The sequence below is a fragment of the Tamandua tetradactyla genome, chromosome 15, assembly GCF_023851605.1.
Source record: "Tamandua tetradactyla isolate mTamTet1 chromosome 15, mTamTet1.pri, whole genome shotgun sequence".
NCBI lineage: Eukaryota > Metazoa > Chordata > Mammalia > Pilosa > Myrmecophagidae > Tamandua > Tamandua tetradactyla.
Window position 1 is genome coordinate 54,756,386 of NC_135341.1, and position 25,370 is coordinate 54,781,755.

The window sequence follows — 25,370 nt, forward strand, 5'->3', positions numbered from 1 at the left end:
GAGACCTTGTGGAGATTATTATTACAATTTAGTTTCCAAGTGGGAACTTAATTGAATTGATGCCATTCTCAGATAATACAGGAACTGACAGGACTTTATGTTTTTCCTGTTTTTTAAAAATTGTTTTTATCCAAATGAAAGAGAAGAATAGATGAACTATGCTGGTTGTTTTCCATTTGCCTTTCCAGATGCACTCTCTACTCTTCTCTGCCCTACTGTGTTCCTCGGAAGGATGACATGGAAGGACTGCAGCCACTGCACTCCTTTGTGCTCTAGTTTTCAAATGATTCAGCCAATAGGAGGCACCAGCAAAAATGTGAAGGGGAGAAGGAAAAATAGTTGGGGTATCTCTTTGCTTACTCCTTCCTTGCCACGTTGGTGGGAGTGACTTTGTTTCTCTTTCTATGACCTCTTTCATGGCCACAATTCTTGCAGGATTTTGGTAGCACCTCAATCTCCACCCACACCTTCAGGTCTCAGGGTGGTAACAGATTCCTGCTGTTCCCAATCCCGGGGCTTTATCATTTCCGTTGATTCCCTCAACCCTGCCGATATTTCTGTATATAGTTGTATTGGTCAGGACCCTCTACAGAAACAAAACCAACAAGAGATATGTGTAATATGATATTTCCCAAAGTGTCTCACACAACCATGGGGATTCAAGAGTCCAAAATCCAGAAGGCAGGCAGCCAGGCTGACTACTCCAATGACGTTCCTGGATGAACTCTACTGGAAAGACTGGCTGGCTGAAGAAATGAAAATTCTTTCTTCCCCTTTTAAAGTCTCCAATTGATTGGATTAATTCTATTAGATTCTCTCCTTGTGGAACATACCTTTAGTTGATGGTAGACGTAATCAGTCACAGATGCAATCAACTGACTGATGATTTAATAAACCAGGCTTCTGGTTTATTAACTAGCCACGAAATATCCTTGCAGTAACAATTGGGCCAATGCTTGCCTGACCAGACAACTGGGCACCATCACCTGGCCAAGCTGACACCTGAACCTAACTATCACAGTCCACTCCTTGTCAAGTTGGCAGTTATACTCATCACCTTAAACCATACTTAATCTCTAAATAGAACACAATAACAGACATACCTTTATGCCTAACAATACTCAACTGTCCTACCTACAAGTGGAAACACACTAAATCTCTACAGAATAGGGTGCAAGTCTTTAGGTAACAATCACTTTTAAACTTGATATCCTGTAACTTAAATACTATAATATGAACAATATAAGTTATGTCATATGATAAGAAGAAAACAAGATATTTGCTTTATGTACAAATACAAGCATGTTCATATCTAAACAAGGAGAAAATACTCATACCATTACAGATCTTGTTTCTGTAACTTGTCATGTGGTTGTAGCTCATACTTATCATTGCCTTCTTCCACTACCCATTCCATATTCCCTTTACCATCAGCAAGCATTTCAACTGGCCATGGTTCTTAGGCTGGTGGGTGACCCAAACTTTCATTCCTGAAGTTTTTGGACCATTGGTAGTCCTGCCTGGATTGGGTTGTTGCACTTTTCCATAGACTTTAATCACAGGACAAGGAAATACTAAGAGACACCCCAGGGGATCTCCTATGTCCAGGCAAACTCTTCTTTTAACTCCATTGTGTAGTTGCAATCCAGTTTCCCCTTGATAGTCAAGATCAATCACCCCAGCCAATACAGTAAGTCCCTTCTTTGCTAAATATGCTTCTATTAATCCATTCTTATTCCTTAAGGCAAGGACTGAATTTACTATTTTTGAAACATTTGTTAATGAAATCTAAATAACACTCAATAAAATATTTTAAGTGGACCGTTTAATGAGGTTTGACAATGTGAACACACAATGCCCAGCATCCCCATCAAGATACAGAACATTCTCATCACTTCAGAAGGTTCCCCGTGATCCCACCCCTCAAAGGCAACCTGTGTAGACTGTTTTCACCACGGATTAGTTTTGTCCATTATTCAACTTCATATAAATACATCCAGTATGAAGCTTTTCGTGTGAGGCTTTTTTTCAGTCAGCATAATACTTATGAGATTCATCCACATTGTTGAGGGTATCAGTGGGTCATTCCTTTTATTGTCAAATAGTATTCCATTATGTGAATATGACAATTTATTTGTCTATTCAACTGTTAATGGACAGTGGGTTGCTTCCAGTTAATGGTTTTTATGAATAAAGCTGCTATGAACGTTAGTGTACAAATATTTTTGTGAACTAAGTTTTCATTTCTTTTGGATATATGCCTAAGAGTGAAATTTCTGGGTCAAAGGGCAGGCATATGTTTAAATTTATATGAAACAATTAAATTGTTTTCTGCAGCAGTTGTACCCATTAAACCCTTGGAAAGTGCCATCTACCTAAATTAAGACCGAATAAGACATCTCAATAAAGGCGTATTTTAAAATATCGAGACGGGTAGGTAGTAACACACCAACATTACTAGGCACAGCTCCTAAGCAAGTCAGAGTTTCTGCAGGTTCCTTCTGAGCAGGCTTTAAAATGTCTCCTCCAGTCTAGACAGTGTGAAGTCTCACTCCTTAAGTTACCAACTAACTGTTAGAAGAGAAGCAGCTAAGCAAATTCATTTTCATGTACATGTGAATGATGGTGAGGCCTCACTACATTTAACACCCTAGAGAATTTGTATTTTAAAAGGAAAGCTTTATTATCCAAAGGAATTAATCACTAGTTGGCATTTGGTGGAGAGTGAGAAGAGGGGATAATACCCTTTCACTCCCCATCAAAAATTGTATTAATTGAAAAATGACACCTGTAGTAAATCAGATGTGGATTCAAATCCCAGTTCTTATTGAAAGTGAAAATACAGTCTTTCAGTGTTTGTTTCCTAGTTCATTAAATGTTCCTAGTTCATTAAATGTTCCTAGTTCATTAAAATGTTTCTTTAAGCATCAATCACTTGTTCAATCTTATTTATTTGTCTTTCAAACTGAGCAGTGTTAGGTCACATTGTAGCCTCAATGCAGAATATAGCGTAGGCGTGAGCACCCTGTGCCCACTCAGTGGATCCTTGCTGGCCGGTGCATGAATATAGAAGGATTCGTGAACTGGAGAGTGGCACCAGTATCCAGTTGTAATAATAATATTGATCAGAATGCAGATCCTCTTTCCTCCACTGAACGGTGCTGATGCTGGGGAGACAGGATAGAGAATAAACTGGAAAAAGGAATCCTTAAAAGCGTAGCTTGAAAGTCGCTCATCTCTGGGAACGTTTCCTTCATGACTTTTTCCGGTATGCCCTAGCATTTCCCAAGGGCACTGGTGGGGTCGTCACCACTATCATCCACTTCCCAAAGCAGGGCTCCTCCACTCGAAAGGGCATGAGATTCGGATTCCTTCTTTTAGAGAAGAGGAGTCTCGTTATCCCGTGTCATTCACTCCTTAGACTGGCAAGTTAGATTCTTCCCCTCTTTCAAAATTTTTACCTCCTCTCTAGGAGGATGACACTTGGAAAGTCAAGAGGTAGAGGGCAAAGTTAGCTACCCCTTTTTTTGACAGTCCTCTCGATGGGGACTAGGGGTGGGGGTGGGGGTGGGGGCTCGGCCTCACCGCCGGCGCCACCCTCTCGCCAAGGGTCACCCGGACAGGCGGGGGGTCCCGGCGGCCAGCTCTCTGCTCTCCCCGCCTCTCGGCCCGCTCACCCTCCGCCCTGCCGGCGCCCTCGGAGCGGCCCAGTGCAGCCCCTTTTGGCACCGAAGCTTCCAGGTGCCCGGCGCGAAGGCGGAGCTCGGCTGCCGCCGCCTCCCAGGCGCCACAGGGAAGACCCTCCCGGGAGTTGGGCAGCCCCAGCGCTCGGCTCCTGCGTCTCGGCCTCCCCTGACTCTCTACGCTCCTCCCTCTCCGCGCTCCGGGCTGGAAGCCTGGACGCGCCAACAGAGCGCCCCGCGCTTCGCCGTGTGGCGCCGGCTGGGTAGTGCCCGGAGCAGCCCAAAGCGCAGCCTGAGCCAGCACCGGAGCCCGCCCGCCCTAGCACTCCGGGACCATGGCTGCCGGAGAACCCGGCCCCCGTTCCCCGGCGCGCAGCTGCCTGCTGGGGTTCTGGGTGGCGACACTCCTCCTGCTTGGCGTGCCGCGCCTCTTGGTGCGGGCGGATGGTGAGTGTACGCGGAATGCGGCCGGGTTGGGTTTGGCGCCGGAGTCCGCGAGGGAATGGCGACGCCCTCTGGGGCTGCCTTCTCTCACGTCCAGATTGTCGGAGAAACTGGTAGAGAGCAAGGCGAGCGGCTTTTCTGCGACCCAGCATCCTCTCACGGCCGGTCAAGTGTTCTTACCCCCGTGCGCCCAGATGCCCTTAGGGCCCCTCATCCTCCCTTCCTGCCGGGAGCGCTAACGGAGGCAGCCCGGTGCGTTGGTCCTTCAGCCCTGCCTCTAGCTTTCCCAAGATCTCTGTGAAAATTATTTAAAATAAAATATTGTCCAGGGTGCCCTAGAGCCTCTTCAACAGAGATGTAATTTTCCACTGCCTCTCAATTTCTCAATGTCTAATAAAATGCGCTCCAGAAGACAAGGTCTGTGGTTGGAAAACTCAGTCGGATATCTTGTCTTGGTCCAGGAAGAGTTGAAGGTTGTGTGGGAATCAACAAGGCAAAGGGGGAAGGGAGGGTGTCTGGCTAGCGGAAATAGCATGTGCAAAGGCCCTGTGGGTGGCAGGAAAAAATGGGACATATGACAGAATGGCTGGAGCCCAGAGTGCAAGGTAGGGATATCGTGGGAGATGTGGTTAGAGAAATCGATAGGGGCCAGATTATTGCAGGGTCTCTGCAATTTGACCCGCTTTAATTTGTTTTGTGTGTTTGAAGATGTAGTCAGCATTTGATACTTCCCTTAAATTAGCATGATTGGAGTCCTATATCAAATCCATTTTGAAAAGCTAATTCAACCGTGTTTTGCCTTTGGAACAGAGCCTCCTTGACTTGGTGCAGGAATATCTGAAAGAAGCAAGTTTAAAAGCTCATAGTTTTCATACCCCTCGGGTGTTTCTAGTAGATTGAAGTTTGTGACACATGAAATGGATGAAGGAGAAAAATCCTCAGCTGCTTTAGGATGCTTTGTATGATATGTTTTTAAATGCCATTTCTATTTAGCAAACAATGTTGATTGAAACTAGAAGACAGGACAAAAACAAAACAAAAAAGCATGCTGGTTTAGAGAAAGAGGAAAACAGGAAAAAAAAAACACTTCAGATATTATTTTAGAATTTTTTGTACTTTTTCTCATAAATTCCTGCTAAGAACTCTTTGCTCCTGGTTAAGGATTACCGTCTTATTTCTCCATATCCACAGATAGCCTATTAGAGACAAAACAGTTTTAACTTTGAAGGCTGTTGGTTACCACTGTAAATTGTTTTTAAATTGAGATATGATTCACATAACATAAAATTATGTGTACATTACTTTAACTTGAATTTAAAGTGTATGCTTCAGTGGTTTTTAATATATTCACAATGTTGTTCAATCATCGCCACTGTCTAATTTCAAAACGTTTCCATCACCACCGCCCCCCAAAAAGATGCTGTACATATTAGCAGTCAGTCCACAGTTAATTTTTTGGTGTAGTATTTTTTTGTATGACACCAAATCATGAAAATTAAGCTTATTTTAAAGGCTGCAAGTAGATTAAATTAGTTAATTTAAATTAATTAAAGTTAATTGAGTTAACTTTTGAATAGATGTATGCTATTTTACCAATTCCTTTTAAAGAAATACCTATGCAATTCATGGTATTTTCGTATTTTATCACAATATAATTGTTTCATTGGAACGCCAGATGGCTATGGATCAATGTTTTGTGCCTGTCTGACTTGATGCAGGCCGTAAGTTGAAGGCAGAAATATTATTAGACTAGGAGAAAATAAGGATAACGCCCAGAGTTTTCTTGTTATCTCTTGGCAGAAATGCCTCCTTTTCCCCCTTCTTCCTTTCTTTCTCCTTTCTTCTCCAATGTAAAATTATAGGTACACATTCTTTCAAGAAACTACAGTTGCGGAGCTCCAGCTTTTATAGCTCATCCATTGAAGAATTACAAGCTAAATTATGAAGGGATTCTTTTCTTTACTAAATACATGTATAAATATCACCAATTCCCACATTTAGTTAATTGCGTGGATTTGGTGGGAGAAGGGGTACAGTAATAGGAGGAGGAAAGAGAAATGTTCAGCCAAACTGATTTGTTGCATATTTGTAGAAGTAGAATTGGAGAGACATTATTAAAAAAAAAAAGTCAATAAGAAAAAATATAAATGAAAAACAGTTTACATTTTATTAATTAGATCTGCATCTCATACTTACAGAAGACCTGCAACTGTACTTTTAAATACTGCTGGAACTAAAAAACCTTCATATTAAGTGAATGCAAATGAATCGTGCTTGGGTAATGATTATTGGAAAAAATTCATTAATTCAAAGATATTTATCAAGTATCTACTATATGTCAGGCGTTTTATTTGCTGTTGTGGATAGAAGGGTGAGGAGAAACCAGTGCTTACTATCAGGGAGCTTGAAATCCATTTGGGGAGGCATAAAGCAAGTAATTATATGAATGAAATGTGGAATTGCAGCATTGATAAGTGATATGATTAAAAGACAGAAGGTGCTCTGAAAGCATGTAATAGGAGGTTTTGACTTGGTGCAAATGAGCAGGAATTAAGTAGGCAAATAGGAAGAGGAAAAAGTGTCCTGAGTGGTGACAATAGCATGTGCAAAGGACCTGTGGGGGGCAGGGAAAATGGGATATGTGATGTCAGACAGAATGGTTGAAGTTGAGAGTACAAGGCAGATGTGGTTTGAGATGATGCTAGAGAAATTTGTGGGACCGCAATGATGCGATCATGAGCCAAGTCTTGTCTTAATTCCAAGAGAGGAATTAGAAACACTGAACAATTTCAAGTAGTAGAGAGATTGCTCAGTTTGCATTTTGAGATGACGTTTGTTGCTGTGTAGGAAGAATGGATGAGGTAAGGACAAGATTGAATGCAGAGAGAGACCATGGAGGATGCTATTTCAATTGTTCACTTGAGAGACAGGGGCAGAGAGTGAAGAGCCATGAGTGAAAGGGGTCTGGACTAAAAGAAAAATGTCATCTGTGTAAGGATAGTCTTTGAAATCATAGGTATGGATGGATTCTTAGGGAAAGATTTTACGGTGAGAAGAGAAGACCTAGAACTGAGCCTGTAGTGATAGAAGCCGATTTTATGATTATTGAGTCTATGTTCATGAAATATTTTGACCTGTAATTTTCATTTCTTGTTATATTCTCATGAGGTACTGGTATCAGGGTTATGATGGTTTCTAAAATGAATTAGTAAGCCCTTCCCTCCTCTGTTCTCTGAAGGAGTTTTCCAAGGTGAGGTTTTTGTTGATTTCTTTTGTGCTGAGTGCATGGGCAGGGAATCCAGCCCCCCTCTCCTGCGTGCCAGGCAAGCATTCTACCACTGAACCCCCACGCGCCCTATCGGTCAGTCTTTTACTGTTTCCTAGTAAGGCCATCTGTGCCTGCAGTTTTTCTTGTAAGATTTCAAATGATGGATTTAATTTCTTTAATAGGTAGAGGAATATTTAGATTTTCTTATTCATTTTGTGTCCATTTTCCTAGTTTTTTTTTTTTTTAAGGTATTTGTCTATTTCATGTAAGTTGTCAAATGTACTGGCCTATATAATGTACTAATCTCTTCTTATCTTTCACTGGTGTGGGATTTGAGTGATGTCCCCTTACATTCTTGTTTTTCTCCCCACTAAGTGCATCAATTTTTTAAAAATTTACTTTTTAGATGAGTGAGTTATAGGTTTACAGAAAAATCATGCAGAAAGTACAGTTCCCATATTCCCATATCAGCCCTATATTAACATTTTGCATCAGTGTGGTACCTTTGTTTCAATTGATGAAACAGTATTATTACTATTAAAATTATACCTCTACCTATAGTCTGTAATTTACATTAGTGTTCACTGTTTGTGTTGCACAGTTCTATGGTTTATAATTTTTTTTGTTCTGCTAACGTATCAACTACCCAAATTTTCCCATTTTAACCATTTTCAAATATATAATTCAGTGGTGATAATTACATTCAAGATGTTGTGCTACCATCACTTTCACCAAAACTTTTCTATCCTCTCAAACAGAAACTTTTACCAATGAAGCATTAACTCCTCAATCATCCCACTTAGATTCTTGGTACTGGAAATTTGTGTTTCCTCTTTTTCTCTTGATTAATCTTGTAGGGGCTTATCTTATTATTCCTTTCAAAGAAGTGACTTGACTTTGTTCATTTGTACATCTGTTTTCCATTTCATTGATTTCTGCTCCATCTTTATTATTTCTTTCTTTTTACTACTTGGTTTTAATTTTATGTTCTTTTTTCTAGGTTTTTGACATGGAAACTGAGATCATTGATTTCAACTATTCTTCTTCTGTAATATGAGTATTTGAGGCTATAAATTTCCCTTAAATACTGCTTTAGTTTCTCCACCAATTTTTGCCACTTACATAAAAAATGTTTCATTTCCATTGTGGTTTTTTCTTTGAACACATGGTTATTTAGAAGTATATTTCGTAATTTCCATGGTCAAGGGAATTTTCCTAGCTATTTTTTACTGAAAGGCAGTTTAACACAATGGTTAGATCACTGACCAGGAAGCCAAACTGCCTTGTTGTATAATCCTAGTTCTGTGATTTTACACGAGTTTTTAATAATAAACCTTAACTACAAAATGGGGACAACAATAACACCGATATCGTAGAGTTTCTTATAGGATTAAATTAGTGTATATTTTTAAAGCAATTTGAACAACATTTGCCCACGATAAGCTCTACATAAGTGATAAATAAAACAAGTGATTTTAGCTTGTTTGCATTGTGGTCTACATATCATGCTTTATGTGGTTTTCGTCCTGTGAAATTTTTTTAGATTGGCCTTATTGCCCAGCATTTCATTAATTTTACAAATGTTCTATTTGTACCTAAAAGGAATATGTGTCTTACAGTTTGGTGTACAGTACTCTACATTTGTCCTTACATCAAGTATGTTAATTTTGTTGCTTAGCTCTTCTATAACTTTTTGACTTTTTTTCTGTTTTGTCAATTACTGAGGAGAATGGTGGTTGAAATTTTCCATAGTGATTATTTTCTATTTTTGCATATAGTTTTGTTAATATTGTCTTTTTATAATCTAAGGTTGTTATAGATAATAACATTTAAAATTCTTTTAACTTACTGATGAAATAATTCTTTTATCATCACAAGGGATCCACTTTTCCTCTAGCAATGCCCTTTTTAATAAAAGTTTTATTGAGATATAATTCACATACAATATAATTCACTAGTCTTTAGTAGATTCAGAGTTGTACAAACATCACTATAAGCAATTTTAGAACATTTTCATCTCCCCAAAAGGAAACCCTGTACTTATTAACAATCACTCTCTATTTCTCCTAATTCTCCAGACCTAGGCCATCACTTAATTTACTTCCGGTTTCTATGACTTTGTCTATTTTGGATATTCCCTATAAATGGAATCATACAATATGTGCGCATTTATAACTTGGTTCTTTCACTTAGCTTAATGTTTTCAAGGTTCTTCCATGTTATAGCCTGTAGCAGTTCTTAATTTCTTTTTATTGCTGAATAATATTCCATTATATGAATATATTACATTTTATTTATCTGTTCATTAGTTTATGGACATTTGGGTTGTTTCCACTTTTTATCTTTTATAAATAATGCTTTTGTGAACATCCATATACATTTTTATGTAAGCATGTTTTTCCATTCCATACATATATATATATATATATATATATATATGTATGGGAGTGGAATTGCTGGGTTATATTTAGCACTGTGTTTTTAACTTTTTGAGGAACTGCAAGACTTTTCCAACGCAGGTGCATCATTTTATGATCCCACCAGCAGTGTATGAGGGTTCCAATTTCTCTGTATCCTCTCTATCACTTATTATTATCAATTTTTTTTATTATAGCCATCCTAATGAGTATGAAGTTGTATCTGATTGTGGTTTTGATTTGCATTTCCCTAATGGCTAATGATGTTGAGCATTTATTTATGCACTTATTGGCCATTTGCATATCTTCTTTGAAGAAATGTCTTTTCAGATGCTTTGCCCATTTTTAAATTGGGTTATTTGTCTTTTATTATTGACTTGTAGGAGGAGTTGAGATATATTTTTGTATATAGCATGAGATAGGGTTCAGTCTTATTCTTTTGCACGTGTTTATGCATTTGACCTAGACCAAACTGTTGAATAAACTATTATTTAGCTGTTTTGACTCCCTTGTTGAAAATCAAGTGACTGTAAATATGAGGGTTTACTTCTGAACGTTCAGTTCCATTGATTTATGCATTACCATATTGTCTTGATTATTGTGTCTTTGTTATAAGATTTGAAATTGGGAAGTCTAAGTCTTCCAGCTTATTTTGGCAGTGTGGGACCCCTGAATTTCCATATGAATTTTAATATCAACAAAGGTAGCAGGGATTTTTTATAGTAATTGTCCTGACTCTGCAGATGAATTTGAGGATTATTGACATCTTAACAATAGTAAGTCTCCTAAGCCATGAACATGGGATGTTGTTTTATTTATTTAGGTCTTTTTAAATTCCTTTCAACTTTTTTGTAGTTTTCATAATATATGTTATATATTTTATTTGTTAGATTTATTCCTAAGTATTTTATTCTTTATGATGCTATTGTGATGGCATTGTCTTAATTTCATTTCAAATTGTTTGTTGCTAGTGAATAGAAATACAGTTAATTTTTATGTTAATTTTGTATGGTGCAAACTTGCTGAACTCAAAATCTAAAGTTAAATAATATCTTTACCTTCATCTACCAAAACAAAAGGATCTTAGATCACTAAAATGCCCTTGAAACCCTTCCTGGTTACTTCTGATTTTTTTTTTTTTTACCATATTAGCTAGGACCTGTGAGAGAGAGCCTGTCTCTTCTGAATCCTCCTTAAAAGGCTTCCAGTGATTAGATTAAGCATCACTCATTGCAGAAGACATTCCCCTTGGCTGATTACAAATGGAATCAGCTGTGGATGCAGCTGACATGATCATGATTTAATTCTATGAAATGTCCTCATCACAACAGACAGGCCAGCACTTGCCCAACCAGACAAAGAGGTACCACCACTTGGCCAAGTTGACACATGAACCTGACCATGACACCTGCCTAAAGTACTTTGGGATTTTGCCAGGGCTTCTGCCTCTGTGTGCATTCGTGTCCCCATTCCATCCATCTGTCCCACATTGTTTGAGGGGCCACTGCATGCCTATAAATTGGTATGTTGCAGGAATCCAGTGTGCACCAAGCAAGGCCACTACTCTGTTGTCCATTAAGGGATAAGGGTTGCAAACATAAACCAATTCAATGTGGGAAGGGCTCTGCTATGTTTTAAGGCAGTGGGACAGAGAGAAAGAAAGCAGTCTGCTGTCACGGTGTCACTACCAGTCTGCTGGGCAGCCATACTACAGCAGAACTGACGATTCCATTGGTGCCTTGGACACTAGGTGACCCAAATGAGGGGAACCCAGGGCACCAAACCTTGCCACACAGTGTTAGAAAAATACCTTTTTAAAAGGAAAATTTGAAGTCTTATCCATATAAGCATGTGGAAACAGATGGTTCATTTGTTGTCGTTAAAGAAGACAAGCACACACACAAAAAAAGAACTAGAACACCAGTGTAATTGTCATCAGCTGTGCCCAGGGATGCTGTGTGATGGGATATTTGCTGCACTTGGGTCTTCAGACAAGCAGGAAGCGACGGTTCTGACGGGCATCTGTCCCCCAAATGAGTTTGCTGAGATTAAAGTCTCATGGATCCTGGAATCAGACTGTGTTTTGTGTTTTTCCCCCCACAGGAAAGCTCTTTGTACTGGAGTCTCAGAATGGCTCTCCAGGTCTGGAGCTGGAGGCAGCCCGGCTTTCCTGCAGGAGCAGGGGTGCTCACCTGGTATCTGCAGACGAGCTGCGGAGGGTGGTCCAGGATTGTGCATTCGCGGTTTGCACCACAGGCTGGCTGGCGGATGGCACCCTTGGGTAAGTCAGACGAGCCTGGGGAAAGCTGCTTGCTTCTTTCCAACTCATCCTGACTTCCCCACCAAGACTCATAGAGGGGCTCAATAATTGTTCCATTAAGGCGCCCGGGTAGGCAAAGTACAGTGGGCTGTGGCTTCCAGGATTTCTTGAAAGCCTTGTTTTGAGATCTCGTAAAAAAAGAAAAACATTTTTCTGGAGTCTGGTTGCAGTTTTTTCCCCCTCTGACTTTGTTATTTTGAATTTTCTTCTTAAGTCACAAAAATAATGCATGCTTGTGAAATTTCAAATAATACAGATGTGTGTTAATTGCAAAATGAGTTTCTTCTTCTCCAGTTCTTAAGTAAGGAGTCTTAATTGTTTGGTATATATTCATTCTTTATCCTTTTTCTATGTAGGTATGTATCTGCATATGTATGTATAGGAAGATGATGTGACAGTTTGAAAATAGGGCCACAATTTCTTTGACACTACTTCCCTTGAGGGATGGGGCCTATATTCCCTCCCTTTCAGTTGCAGAGAGCATGCTACTGCCTTGACCAATAGAATACAGCAGAAGTGATGATATGTGGCTTCTGAGGTTCAATTGGAAAAATCTGTACAGTTTCTGCCTGCATCTGTGGGGACCCTCATTTTTGTGGCTTTCAGATGCCATGTGAGAAGGCTGATTAGCCTGGGACGGCCATGCTGTGAGGAAGCCCGGCCACCTTGAGAGGCCACATGTAAGTGCTCTTACTGAAGTCCTGCCAGTAGCCAGTATTCACTGCCAGAAGTGTGAGTGAAGATGCCTCCCAGTGATTAGTCCCCAGCTGTAGAATTACCCTGAGACTGTGAATTTTCCCAGGAGAGGGCCCAGGCATTTTGGCCAAGACAAGTCACACCCACTGTTCTCTGTCTTAGAACTCACCCACAGAATCCTTGTAAAGAAAGAATTCTTATGGTCAGCTAAGAGCAGGAGTTCCCAATAGTGCTTAATTGCTTCTTTAGACAGATTCAGAGAAGGCAGGAGCCATTGCTCTTTCTTCCTCATGGTAGAGAAATATGAAAGAGCAAAACTCCAAGAACTAGTTTGGCTAATGATGAGTCTGAAGATATCTGGCCAGCAGGTGGCTGTGGAGAACACACACAGCCATGCTGACTTGCATCTCCAAAGTGTGGCAGATGTGAAGCAGCAGTCTAATAAAGAGAAGGACATCCAAGACTACAGCCAAAGCTTTCCAGTGAATCTGGAACTGTGGTCTTCTCTGCTTATATTTTACATCTGTGCTCCTCAATAGACAAAATATGCCCCGTGCATTCACATTTCTATAACGTAGTTGAGTAGGAGTATTTTTTTCATCACTCTGTTACTATAATTTCATCAGATAACCAAGGTATTGAGAGGCTCTGAAAGCCAGCTTGGTGCTAGGCTGAGGTTTCCTAGGCATTACAAGTCAGGACTGTGTCATTGGTAAGCTCTCGCTTCTCTGGATTTGCTGTAGGTGTTAAGACAAATTAACCTGTATATGCTGAGATATTTCCTTATAGAGCAAACCAAAAACACTTATTTGTTATATTTACTACATGACATTTTTTAAATAATTTTTTTCCATTTTAATGTTTTGCAAACCAGGAAGTATCTGACAGCTAATATGTACACTTCACTGTGTCTTTCCTCCCCAAACCTGCACCCCAAAAAGCAGTTAATAAATGCACGGTACATCTTGCAGTTCATGGCATGGTAGATATAGAGTAGATCGGATCTGTGTCTCCATAAATATATATTGAGTATACACATAAATCCAGAGGAGGAGGAGGGGCTGGAGTGGTGAAGCCAAAGTCTGTAGCCACTTGTCTCCTGGGAGCTTTGGCAGATTCCAAAAAGAGTGTCTTAAAAGCTGAGGAGAGGGGTACACAGGTGGTTCAGTGGTAGAATGCTCGCTTTCCATGTGGGAGACCCAGGTTTGATTCCCAGACCATGCACTCTCCCTCAAAATATAGCTGAGGAGCGATTTTAATAGCTTCATGGGATGAGTGAGACATAGATTTTAATTCAAGTTCTGTGTAGGAGGGGGCCTGGTAAGCTCTCTTACTTTTGATTGAGGCCTTGTAGGGTTGTACCCCAGGAGTAGGACTAAACTGCAAGAAGTACTCAAGCCCCGTTGGAGCTGCAGAATAGCTTGGAATCCTCTAAAAGCCGTAAATTGAGGTGATACTGGAGTTCCAGTGCTCCAGATGGCTAGCAGAATTGAATAAAAATCCTCTTTAAAGGAAGTAGCATCATCCTATGAAATCAACAGACATTTTTGCAAATAGAGGATCTGTCACACAATATAAACTAAGCAGTCACACGTGGAGACAAGAAAACAAGAAGAAAAATCTTAAGAAACAGCAATCGATAGAAACAGATCCATAAAAACTCCAGATATTAGCATTGTTAAATGCAGACTTTAAAGTAACTACCTTATAATGTTCAGAGATATAAAAGACAAGAAGGAGAATTTTGGAGGGAATTGGAAACCATAAAAATAACCAAATGGAAACTGTAGAAATGAAAAAATGCAGTAACTGAAAGCAAAAACTTAATGAATGGATCTTTTTTAAAAGACGAAGAGATCTTCAGCCTCAAAAAATGAGACGATAATATTTAGTGAATAGAATTGTTATGAGAGTTGAGAGAGTTAATATGTAGAAGAATGTCTAGAACAGTGTATGACAGAATAGGCACTAAATGCTTGTTTAATGTTATTACTACTGGTATAGTTCAATTCTCAGAAGTGCCTTTTATTTGCAATTTAACATCTCATGTCCATGGAGTCTTACTGCAGCTGGAAGTGCCCATGGATACCTACACTTGGTCAGGTGAGTTCTATGCCTTCTTGTTCCTACACCTAATCAGTTTATTACTGTTTGAAATGTCTTCAGAAAGATTACACCGTGATTTAACATTTAAACAGAGAGGCTGTGTGCAGAAAGGCTTGGAAACTGAGGAGTGAGGCAAGAATTCAACACCAGTGAAGCAAATAGTTATCACTGAAGAATAATTGCAATTCATTATTTTTTTTGCAAAACAATAGCCAAATGCTTTAAGGGATCTAGGAAAGGAAAAGCCCCAAGTAGATGAAATGGTGTTGCGTTATTACTGAGCAAAGGGCAATATGATTGTCTATCATGTGTGAAGCAAGAAAATGCCTACAATAAAATTTACAGAATGGATATCTGAGGCTTGGGAAGAAATTCTGAAAACAGCAGTGGACAATTTTTTAAGAAATGTTGCATCACCAATGCTCCTGATGGCTTGGGAGATTATACTGTGTATATTATTAAGGGCTTTGAGTCAAAAAGGGATTCACATAAAGGAATGCCATTATTGCAGGGTGCTGAAAGTAGATGGTAATTAATATTTTCAAATGTCACCTGATGTGTGAGACTAAAGCAAAAAATGTTTATTTGGTACAAAATTTATATTTTGACTAGAGCATTTCCTAATATAACTTATGTAGATAGTTTGATTGAACATCATATGTACTTGGAATCTCAGGTAGCACATGAGATTTTGTTGGTTTGTCCAGAGTGATGCCCCAATGAATCCCAGAGTGATTTGATCAGTGAGTGGAAAAGTATTTGCAAGCCCCCTTTGGGGAATGGTGAGAGCAGGGAGAAATTCAACTTCCCCAGTTGAGTTCTTGATATTCTCATAAGCAGGTGGACAACCAAAGCTACAGGCCGAGCCCCCAGTCTTGGGGTTTGTTCATATGAAACTTAACCCCACAAAGAATAGGTCAAGTCTACTTAATATTTAGGCCTAAAGTCACCCCCAGGAGAGCCTCTTTTGTTGCTCAGATGTAGCCTCTCCCTCCAGCCAACATGACAAACAGTCTCACCACCCTCCCCCTCTCTGCATGGGACATAACTCCCAGGGGTGTGGACCTTCCTGGCAACGTGGGACAGAGATCCTGGAATGAGCTGAGACTCAGCATCAAGGGATTGAGAAAAACCCTAGAATGAGCTGAGAATTAACATCAAGGGATTGAGAGAACCTTCTCGACCAAAAGGGGGGAAGAGTGAAACGAGACTAAGTGTCAATGGCTGAGAGATTCCAAACAGAGTGGAGAGGTTATCTTGGAGGTTATTCTTACGCGTTAAGTAGATATCACCTTGTTGTTCAAGATGTAGTAGAGAGGCTGGAGGGAACTGCCTGAAAATATAGAGCTGTGTTCCAGTAGCCATGTTTCTTCAAGATGATTTTCTTGAAAATGATATATCTTTCACAATGTGACTGTGAATGTGAAAACCTTGTGTCTGATGCTCCTTTTATCTACCATATCAACAAAAAAGTAGAACATATGGAATAAAAATAAATAATAGGGGGAACAAATGTTAAAATAAATTTAGTTTGAAATGCTAGTGTTAAATGAAAGCAAGGGGTAAGGGGTATGGTATATATAACTTTTTTTTCTCTGTTATCATTTTATTTCTTTTTCTGTTGTCTTTTTATTTCTTTTTCTAAATCGATGCAAATATTCTAAGAAATGATGAATTTGCAACTATGTGATGATATTAAGAATTACTGATTATATATGTAGAATGGAATTATATCTTATTGTTTTGTTTGTTTGTTGTTAATTTTTTTCAATTAATAAAAAAAAGTTTAAAAAAAAAAAGGGATTCACAATAGGCCAAATGCAAAAGTTCAAATATTTTATGACTCTACTTATATGATGTATCTAGACATGAAAATTTGTAGAGACAGAAAGTAGATAAGAGGAGGGGAAAAGAGGACTTACTGCTTAATGGTACAGTTTCTGTTTAAGGTGATGAAAAAGTTTTTGTAATGGAAGGCAGTGATAGTAGCACAACATTATAAAAGAAATTAATGTCACTGAATTGTACTCTTAAAAAGAGTTAAAATGAGAAATTTTGCGTTATTTTTATGTCACCACAATAAAAAAATAAAATAAAATTTTTTTACATAGGAACTCAGGAAAGTTGGACTCTGTGAAGAAATTTTAGGAATATTTTAGTCAATTTGTTTTGCATAGCATTTCTTTTTTATGTACAGGCAAAATAGTGATTTTGACTTTTAAGACTGATATCTAAATAAGTCTAAAAGAGTTCTTTCAATATATACAAAATAAAAATGCTAAGTGGTAAAAAAAAAAAAATCCAAAGAATTAATGAGCTGAAGATATTTCAGAGGAAGATAATCAAAATAAAGAACAAGGGAAAAAAAGAATGAAAACAGAAAAGAAATGGTAAAAATGCAAAGTAGATGCATGTATTTGGAATTCTAAAAGATGAAGAGAAAGAAAACAGAAAAAAAAGTAGTATTTTAAAAGATAATGACTCAAAATGTTATACAAGTGAAGAAAACGTCAGGACCAGATTCAGGAAGCTCTACCACGCCCAAGTAGGAAACATAAGAAGAAACCCACAGCTAAGTGCATCATGGTAAAACTGATGAAAATTAAAAATGGAGAAAAACCTATTAAAAGCAATAAAAAGAAAAAGGAAATACTTTCAAAGGAACGATAAAGCTGACAATGAGAAATGCATAATTCTCTCTTTGAATTTTTTTTCCTCCAAAGTTCTGGAAGAAAATTACTGCCAGCCTAGAGTTCTAAAACCCAGTGAAAATATCTTCCAAGAATAAAGGTAAAGTTAAGACATTTCCAGACAGACAAAAGCTAAGGTAATTTATAACAAGTAAACCTGCACTAAGAGAAATACTAAAGGGTACTCTTCAGGTGGGAGGAAAATAACTGCAGATGGAAGGCTGGAGATGCAAAAGAATGACGGGTAATGGAAACAGTATGTGGGTAGATTGAAATTGTAGATTTGTAAAAAGCAATAATAATAATGCTAAAAATTAAACAATGGTATATAAGTTGGAAAGCATTTGAAGTTTAGGTATTTAAGTATGCTAATACTTAAATATGTTAAGCATTTGAGTTGTATTGTTGGGAAAGAGGATAGAAGTAATGTTAAATTTTAATAAGTCACAGAAGTATGTTGTAACTTATGGGGTAACCACTAAAAATAGAACAGTAAAAGGATGTGTAACTTCCAGCCAATACAGGGGAAGATGGAATGATAGGGAAAAAAATTGCAAATAATCCAGAATGGTGGAAAGAAAGGAGAGAAAAGGGAATAGAGAATAGTCAGAACTAACAGAAAGCACTTTGTCAGAAGGCCAAATTAAATTCAAAGAGATGGTGATTAAATGAAATATTAACAGACTAAATGCTGCAATTAGAAAACAAAGATTATCAGATGGATTTTTGAAAATTCAAATATATGTTATTTACAGAAAATATCCCTAAATAGCCCATGGGACAAAAATTAATTATAATGGAGATTAGCATATATTTGGAAATGAATGATTTTATAACATAACCAGATTCATGGGAGTGCTGTTATAGCTACACTTACATGGAAATTTCAAACATTAAATTCTTGTTTTAGAATAGGAAAAAGGTGAACTTTTCTGACGGTAAACTGTAAGAAATTTGAAAAAGAAAAACAAAACAAAACTCTCAGCAGAGAGGAACTGATAAAGAGAAGAGCAACATTTTATGAAATGGGAAATAAACATATGCTAAGATAGGCCAACAATGACAAAATTTAGTGATTTACAACTGATAAACCTCTGGAGAGACATCAACAACAAATAGCAACATGAATAAACAATAGCAGATTTGAAAAGAGGGCCACTGCAGATGATACAGCATTAAAAGAGATAGTAATAGGACATTATAAAACACATTATGTCGACATAAATTAAAATATAGATCAAGTGGGCAAATTCCTAGGAAAAATTACTAAATTAACTCAAGAGGAAATAGAAAAACTGAATAATGCTATAAACATTAAATGAATTAGTAATTTATAATCTAATCACAAAGAAAATTCTAAGCTTAGATCTAATAATTCTGACCTTATACAAACTGTTAGAGAATATAGAAAAAGTAAGAACCTTCTAACTCATTTATGAGATTACAAGCACCTTTATACAAAACCAGAGATGTCATTACGAGAATGGAAAAATAATAGTCCAGTCTCACTTGTGAGCATGGACGTAAATATACTAAAAATAATACTAATCAACAAAAATCAGTATAAAAATGTTAATATATCATGGCAAGATGGAATTTAAGATAGTTTTAACATTTAAAATATCGATGTAATTCACCAACGTTAACAGATTCCAGGAGAAATGATTGAATCATCTCAGTATATGCAGAATTTGACTTAATGCAGATGTATTTGATTTAATTCAATACCCATTAATTATAAAAATTCTTTGCAAGTATAAGGGCACTTCTGTAGCTTCATATTGGGTTTTTTTTTTTTTTTTTTTTTTTTTTAAAGAGAGAGGGAGGAAGGGAAGGAAAGACAGAGAGAAGGAAGGAAGGATGGAAGGAAGGAAGGAAGAAAGGGAAACATCTTTAAACATTTTCTTGTTTTATTATATTTTGTTTGTTTGTTTGTTTTTTACATGGGCTGGGGCCGGGAATCGAACCGGGGTCCTCCGGCATGGCAGGCAAGCACTCTTGCCCGCTGAGCCACCGCGGCCCGCCCTTCATATTGGGTTTTGACAAAAAAAAAATTGAACAGCAAATGTTATTTTTAATGGTTGAATTTGAAATCATTTTATTGGAAGTTAAGAACAATAAGGCATGCCGGTTTTCCCGCTTCCATTCAACATAGTATCAGAGGTCCTAGCTAATACAGTAAAAAAAAAAAACTTCAAGTATAGAAAGAAGAAATGAAGTTGTTATTGTTCACAGATTATATGACTGTGTATGTAGACAATCCAAAATCTCCTATAGAAAATTTATTAGAATTAATAATAAATTTAGCAAGTTTACTCAATACATAAATAAAATATAGAATCACATTCTTATACATTGACAGAATAAAAATTTAATTGTGTAATTATAATAACAGGAAATATGAAGTACCTAGCAATAAATATATCTAAAGACTTTAAAAATCTTTATGGAAATAATCATAAAACCTTATTGGAAGACACTAAGGAAGAGCCAAATAAATGATGAAATAAGCCATGATCATGGGTTGGAGGAGCCAGGATTGTAAAAATGCCAATTTTTCCAAATTGATTTATAGATTCATTGCAACTCTAAGCCCAGCTCCACCACTTACTGACTGTGTCACCTTGGGCAATTTACTTAATCTCTGTGTCTCATTTTCCTCATCTTGTAAAATGAAAACGATAGCACCTATCTCTGTACATATTTTAACTGCTTTATGAGGGAAATAGGCTAGTATTTTTAGGAAGATTAAATGAGTTAATATATATTTATAAAATGCTTAGAATAATGCCTGGCATATCATAAGTGCTATATAGGTTTTTGTTGTTTTTATTATTACTACTAGTACTAAGTGTTTTCTTCCTCATCTTCTACCTCCATTAATATTCAACATTCAACACATTTACTGAGGCCTACTAAATTTTCTGACTGTACAAAGTATCCCAATTTCCCCAAATTAAAAATCAAAGTCCAACATATAGCCAGAGATTTAAAAAAAAAATAATATTGTGAAGCTATTTAAATAATGTCTTCCAGAGGTCTAACAAAGAATTATGATTTTATTATATACCATATTGAAGAAAGAAATTCTGGAGTATATGGGATACGTAAGCACTGCTTACATATGTACAGAGGTGAGGGAAATTAATGCATTTGCCTTGTTAATATTCCTAAATAAAAAACTTTTATTTATAAAACCTGAGGATTTTCCTGTCGAGAATGTATTTGTTTTCTTATACACAGGACCAATTCTCGCAGTTAATTCTTTTAAAACAAAACAAACAAACAAGATGCCAACTTGGTATTTTGCAATTTTCCCGCAAACTTAAAAGTAGAAAGAATGGTATAGTGGACTCCACATGTATGTACTCAGCATTCACCTTCAACAGTCATCAACTCATGGCCATTCTTGATTCATCCATTTCCCCTACTCAGTCCTCCCCTTATATAATTTTGAAGCATATTCCAGATAACATATCATTTCATTGGTAACTCTAAATAAGAACTCTTTTTAGTAAACATCATTAAAATTCCATGATCACAGAAGGTCATTCTTTTATGAAATTTCTCTTGGTTGTTATAAGCACTGGCTGGCCAAAAACCACTCAGTCAGAAGTGGTTTTTATGGGATCCAGGAAAAGACGAAGAATTGGACATATGCATTTATGTTGCCTTATTTTCTGAAACCCCCTTCCCCGTTAAAATGATGACGAAGGGATTTGGGGAGTGGGGCATAAACGTATAATAACAATGAGAACTGGAAAGAGGACAATATGTCTTGACTTTATAATTTTATAACTATCTTAGCAATAGAAACTAATTTAACAGACTCAAGACTGCTAATTCCTAAATTGGTTTCTGATAAAGTAACTTCAAAATATCCCCTGTACAACCCTCAAATGGTCCAAGAATTGGTGAGATCACATACCTCTAGGCATGGAGGTGAAGGTGGGTCTAAAAACAGGATGAGTTGTGAAAGTCTGTTTGAGATATTAGTCCCCTAAGTACCTACCCAAACCCCTGACAGCCCCTGCTGTACTTTGGCAGAAAATTAGCTGTTTATTCTCCAGGTAGGACAGTAATCTGGGGAACATCTGATCCATTTGACAAGGAAATACCATATGACATATAATAATTAATTGTTTACATACTAAATATAAGATTCTCAGGTCTCTTCTCCCACAGTCCCAAAGCCCTGGTAGCCAGGTCCTTTTGTTCCAGGAAGAAGAGTTAAGATCCTTCTGTGCACAATATGACAAATTTCAAAATATTGATATCTTACAGAGCATATTCTCTGAGTGCAATGCAATTAAATTTGAACTTGAAATAAATAATGAAAAGGCTAGGGATAAAGTAGTGAAAATTAAATCTTTAAATGTATTTACTGAAAAGTAAATGAATTTTTAAAATTATTCTATTTTATTTTTTAAATACCAAAAAACACCTAACAAATGCAAACATTCCTATTTTGATCATTCTGTTCTACATATATAATCAGTAATTCACAATATCATCACATAGTTGCATATCATGATCATGTGATTTCTTGGACCATTTGCGTCTATTCAGAAAAAGAAATAAAACGATAACAGAAAAAAAATTTATACATACCATACCCCTTACCCCTCCCTTTCATTGATCACTAGCATTTCAAACTAAATTTATTTTAACATTTGTTCCCCCTATTATTTAAAATAAATGAATTTTAAGAAAGTAGAAAAAGTTAAAGTAAATTTAATGAAATTAGAAGAAACAGTTAATAAAGAGCAAAAATTACTGAAATAAAGAAACAATAGAGAGTATCAACAAAATTAAAAAATTGATCCTTTGAATAAAATCATTTATATTTAGGCATATCTAACAAACTGATCAAAAAGGTAAGAGAAAAGGCAGAATAAATATTATGTCTAGATATAGACAAAAGTAACATTGACTCAAAAACTGTATAAAGATCAGTACAAGAAAACCGTAGCGCAATCTCACTTATGAGCATGCAGCAAATTTCCTAAATTGAAATAGACTATCAAAATATCCTCATGACCAATAGCTTATCCCAAGCATGCAAGGATGGTTTGATATTTGAAAAGCATAGGTTTTTTTCAAATGTGACTCATTAATACTATCATTATTAAATGAGGAATGTTTCATCATCTCAACTTCTGTAAGAAAAGAGATGCCAAAACAAAAATCTCTCATCAAACTAGTGAACTGAGAATACATCTTTACCTTATAAACAGCATCTATGAAAAACTTTCAGCGAATATCATCCCTATTGGTGAAAGTTTTAAAGTGTTCTAGTTAAAGTCAGGATCAAGACAAGGATACCTACCATTACTGTTTGTGTTCAGTATTATAGTGGAGATCCTAGTCTATGCAATGAGATAAGAAAAAACATAAGGTAATAAGAATTAGAAAGGAAGAGATCTGCTTTTTTGTGCAGATGACATGAAAATCCAATATGATAGATTGATGTGATGCTATAAAATCCAATAAAAATCTACATGCAAACTGTTAGAATCCAGCAAGATTGCTGGATTGTAAATCAACATGTAAATATTAGTAGCAGTTCTGTATACATGTATTAATAGACATAAAATATAATAGAAAAAAATCCCATTCACAATAGCAAAAACCATGAGTTATCCAAAAAGAAACCTAACAAAAAATTACTAATATGTAATTTTCTATGCTGTGGGCAACATCTTCTCTCCCTCTAGCTTCCTCACCACCACCTACAAGATGGAAGAGGGAGACCCAGAGTGCCCCATGTTCCTGCTAATGCCATCATGCTCTAATCTTTGCTTGCCTTGGTCAGCGCAAGAAGCAAGACTGCCAGTCATTCCTCACCCTCCACACTAGTCCCCATGCAGCCCTGAACATCCACTACTCTAAATCCATCTATCATGGCCCCCAAATTCTAACCCCTTTTCATTTTTCCCTCTGGAACTTATGCTCCATCATCAACAAAAATCCTCAGGTCCACTACCTGTATTTCCTCTCTTCCCAATTTCTCTTTTACTATCTTTTTATTGAGGTAACACATACCCTAAAATGTAAAAATATAAAGGCTTAAACATAATGAATTTTCACAAATATATACAACTATGCAGATCATTGTAGATTTTTTTCATCACCCCACACAATTTCCTCATCCCTCTTTCTAGTCAATATCCCCAGATCCCAAAGTAATCCGTTTTCTCACTATAGTTTAGTTTTACTGTTCTTGAACTTAATATAAATGGAATCACAAGTTATGTACTCTTTGTGTCTGGTTTCTTTTACTCAGTCTCTCTTAATTGTTTTCTTATTCAGACCTCTTTTTTTCTGTATATTCATTTTCTAGGCAATCTCATCTATCCCAGTGGTTGAAAATGCCACCCTTATACTAACAGCTACTGAGTTTGCATGTCTGGTCAGGATTTTTAACCTGAATTCCAGATTCCTGTATTAAATTGCCTTCTCAGCATCTCCAATTTGATGTCTAATAGGTACCTCAAATATAACTTGTCCAAAATCATACCTCTGGTATCCCCCTTACTCATTGTTCTAGTTTACCAGCTGCCAGAATGCAATATATTAGAAATGGAATGGCTTTTAAAAAGAGGAATTTAATAAGTTGCTAGTTTATAGTTCTAAGGCCGAGAAAATGTCCCAATTACAACAAGTCTATAGAGATGTCCAGTCGAAGGCATCCAGAGAAAGATACCTTGGTTCAAGAAGGCCGATGAAGTTCAGGGTTTCTCTCCCGAGTGAGAAGACACATGGTGAGCACAAGAGTTTCTCTCTCATCTAGAAAGGTACATGGTGAACACAGTCATGGTTCCTCTCTCATCTGGAAGGGCACATGGCAAACACAGCATCATCCGCTAGCTTCTTCTCCTGGCTTCTTGTTTCATGAAGCTCCCCGGGAGCGTTTTCCTTCTTCATCTCCAGAGGTCACTGGCTGGTAGACTCTGCTTCATGGTCCTACAGCATTCTCTGCTCTCTCCGAATCTTTTTCATTCTCCAAAATGTTTCCTCTTTTATAGGACTCCAGAAATTTATCAAGACCCACCCAAATGGGTGGAGACATGTCATCACCTAATCCAGTTTAACAACCTCTCTAGATTAAATCACATCTCATCTGATTACAGTTTCAAACATACAGTATTGAATAGGGATTATTCTGCCTTTATGAAATGAGATTTAGATTAAAACATGGCTTTTCTAGGGGACATACATCCTTTCAAACCAGCACACTCATATACATACATGTGCACATGCACACACAACCCTTCTCCTTTTCCATTTGGCAGAGAGTAGATAAGGCACCAACTGTTGTTGTCTGAGGCAGGCAGTTCCCAAAAGGAAGAATGGGTACAGGAGTGAAGTGAACATGCCCAAGGTCTTCAGACAGGGCAAAGAATAGAGGGTATTTTATAAACTGCCAGAATGTAATATACCAGAAATGGAATGGCTTTTTTTTTTTAAGTTTAATTTGCATTTGTTTTATGATGAATTTATTCCCAAGCCCAAGTTTTTGTTTCTCCCATTTCTTCTGGGATATCTTTTTCTTCTGTGCAACTTCCTCTTCTGGTTTAGGAACAATTTGTTCTTTTTTATGAAGGATCATTTCAGTGTGGCAAGGGGAGCTCATGCATGGGTTAATCTGACCATGAGCTCTGTACATCCTGTGGCACATCTTAGGGGCTTTGTTTACCAGGATGTGCTCAATGACCAGAGAATCTACATCTAATCCCTTAAATT

The 25,370-nt window shown here is 37.3% G+C and overlaps 1 protein-coding gene across 1 annotated transcript in view; it reads left to right on the forward strand.

Moving 5' to 3' along the window:
- Positions 1-3,918: 3,918 nt before the first annotated feature.
- Positions 3,919-25,370, forward strand: part of SUSD5 (sushi domain containing 5) — an 89,484-nt gene continuing 68,032 nt past the window's right edge. Inside the window, exons 1-2 of the mRNA XM_077130400.1 lie at positions 3,919-4,130; positions 11,916-12,093. Of these exons, the coding sequence (XP_076986515.1) occupies positions 4,019-4,130; positions 11,916-12,093 (290 nt within the window). The 5' untranslated portion in view covers positions 3,919-4,018. The remainder of the gene's footprint in view (positions 4,131-11,915; positions 12,094-25,370) is intronic.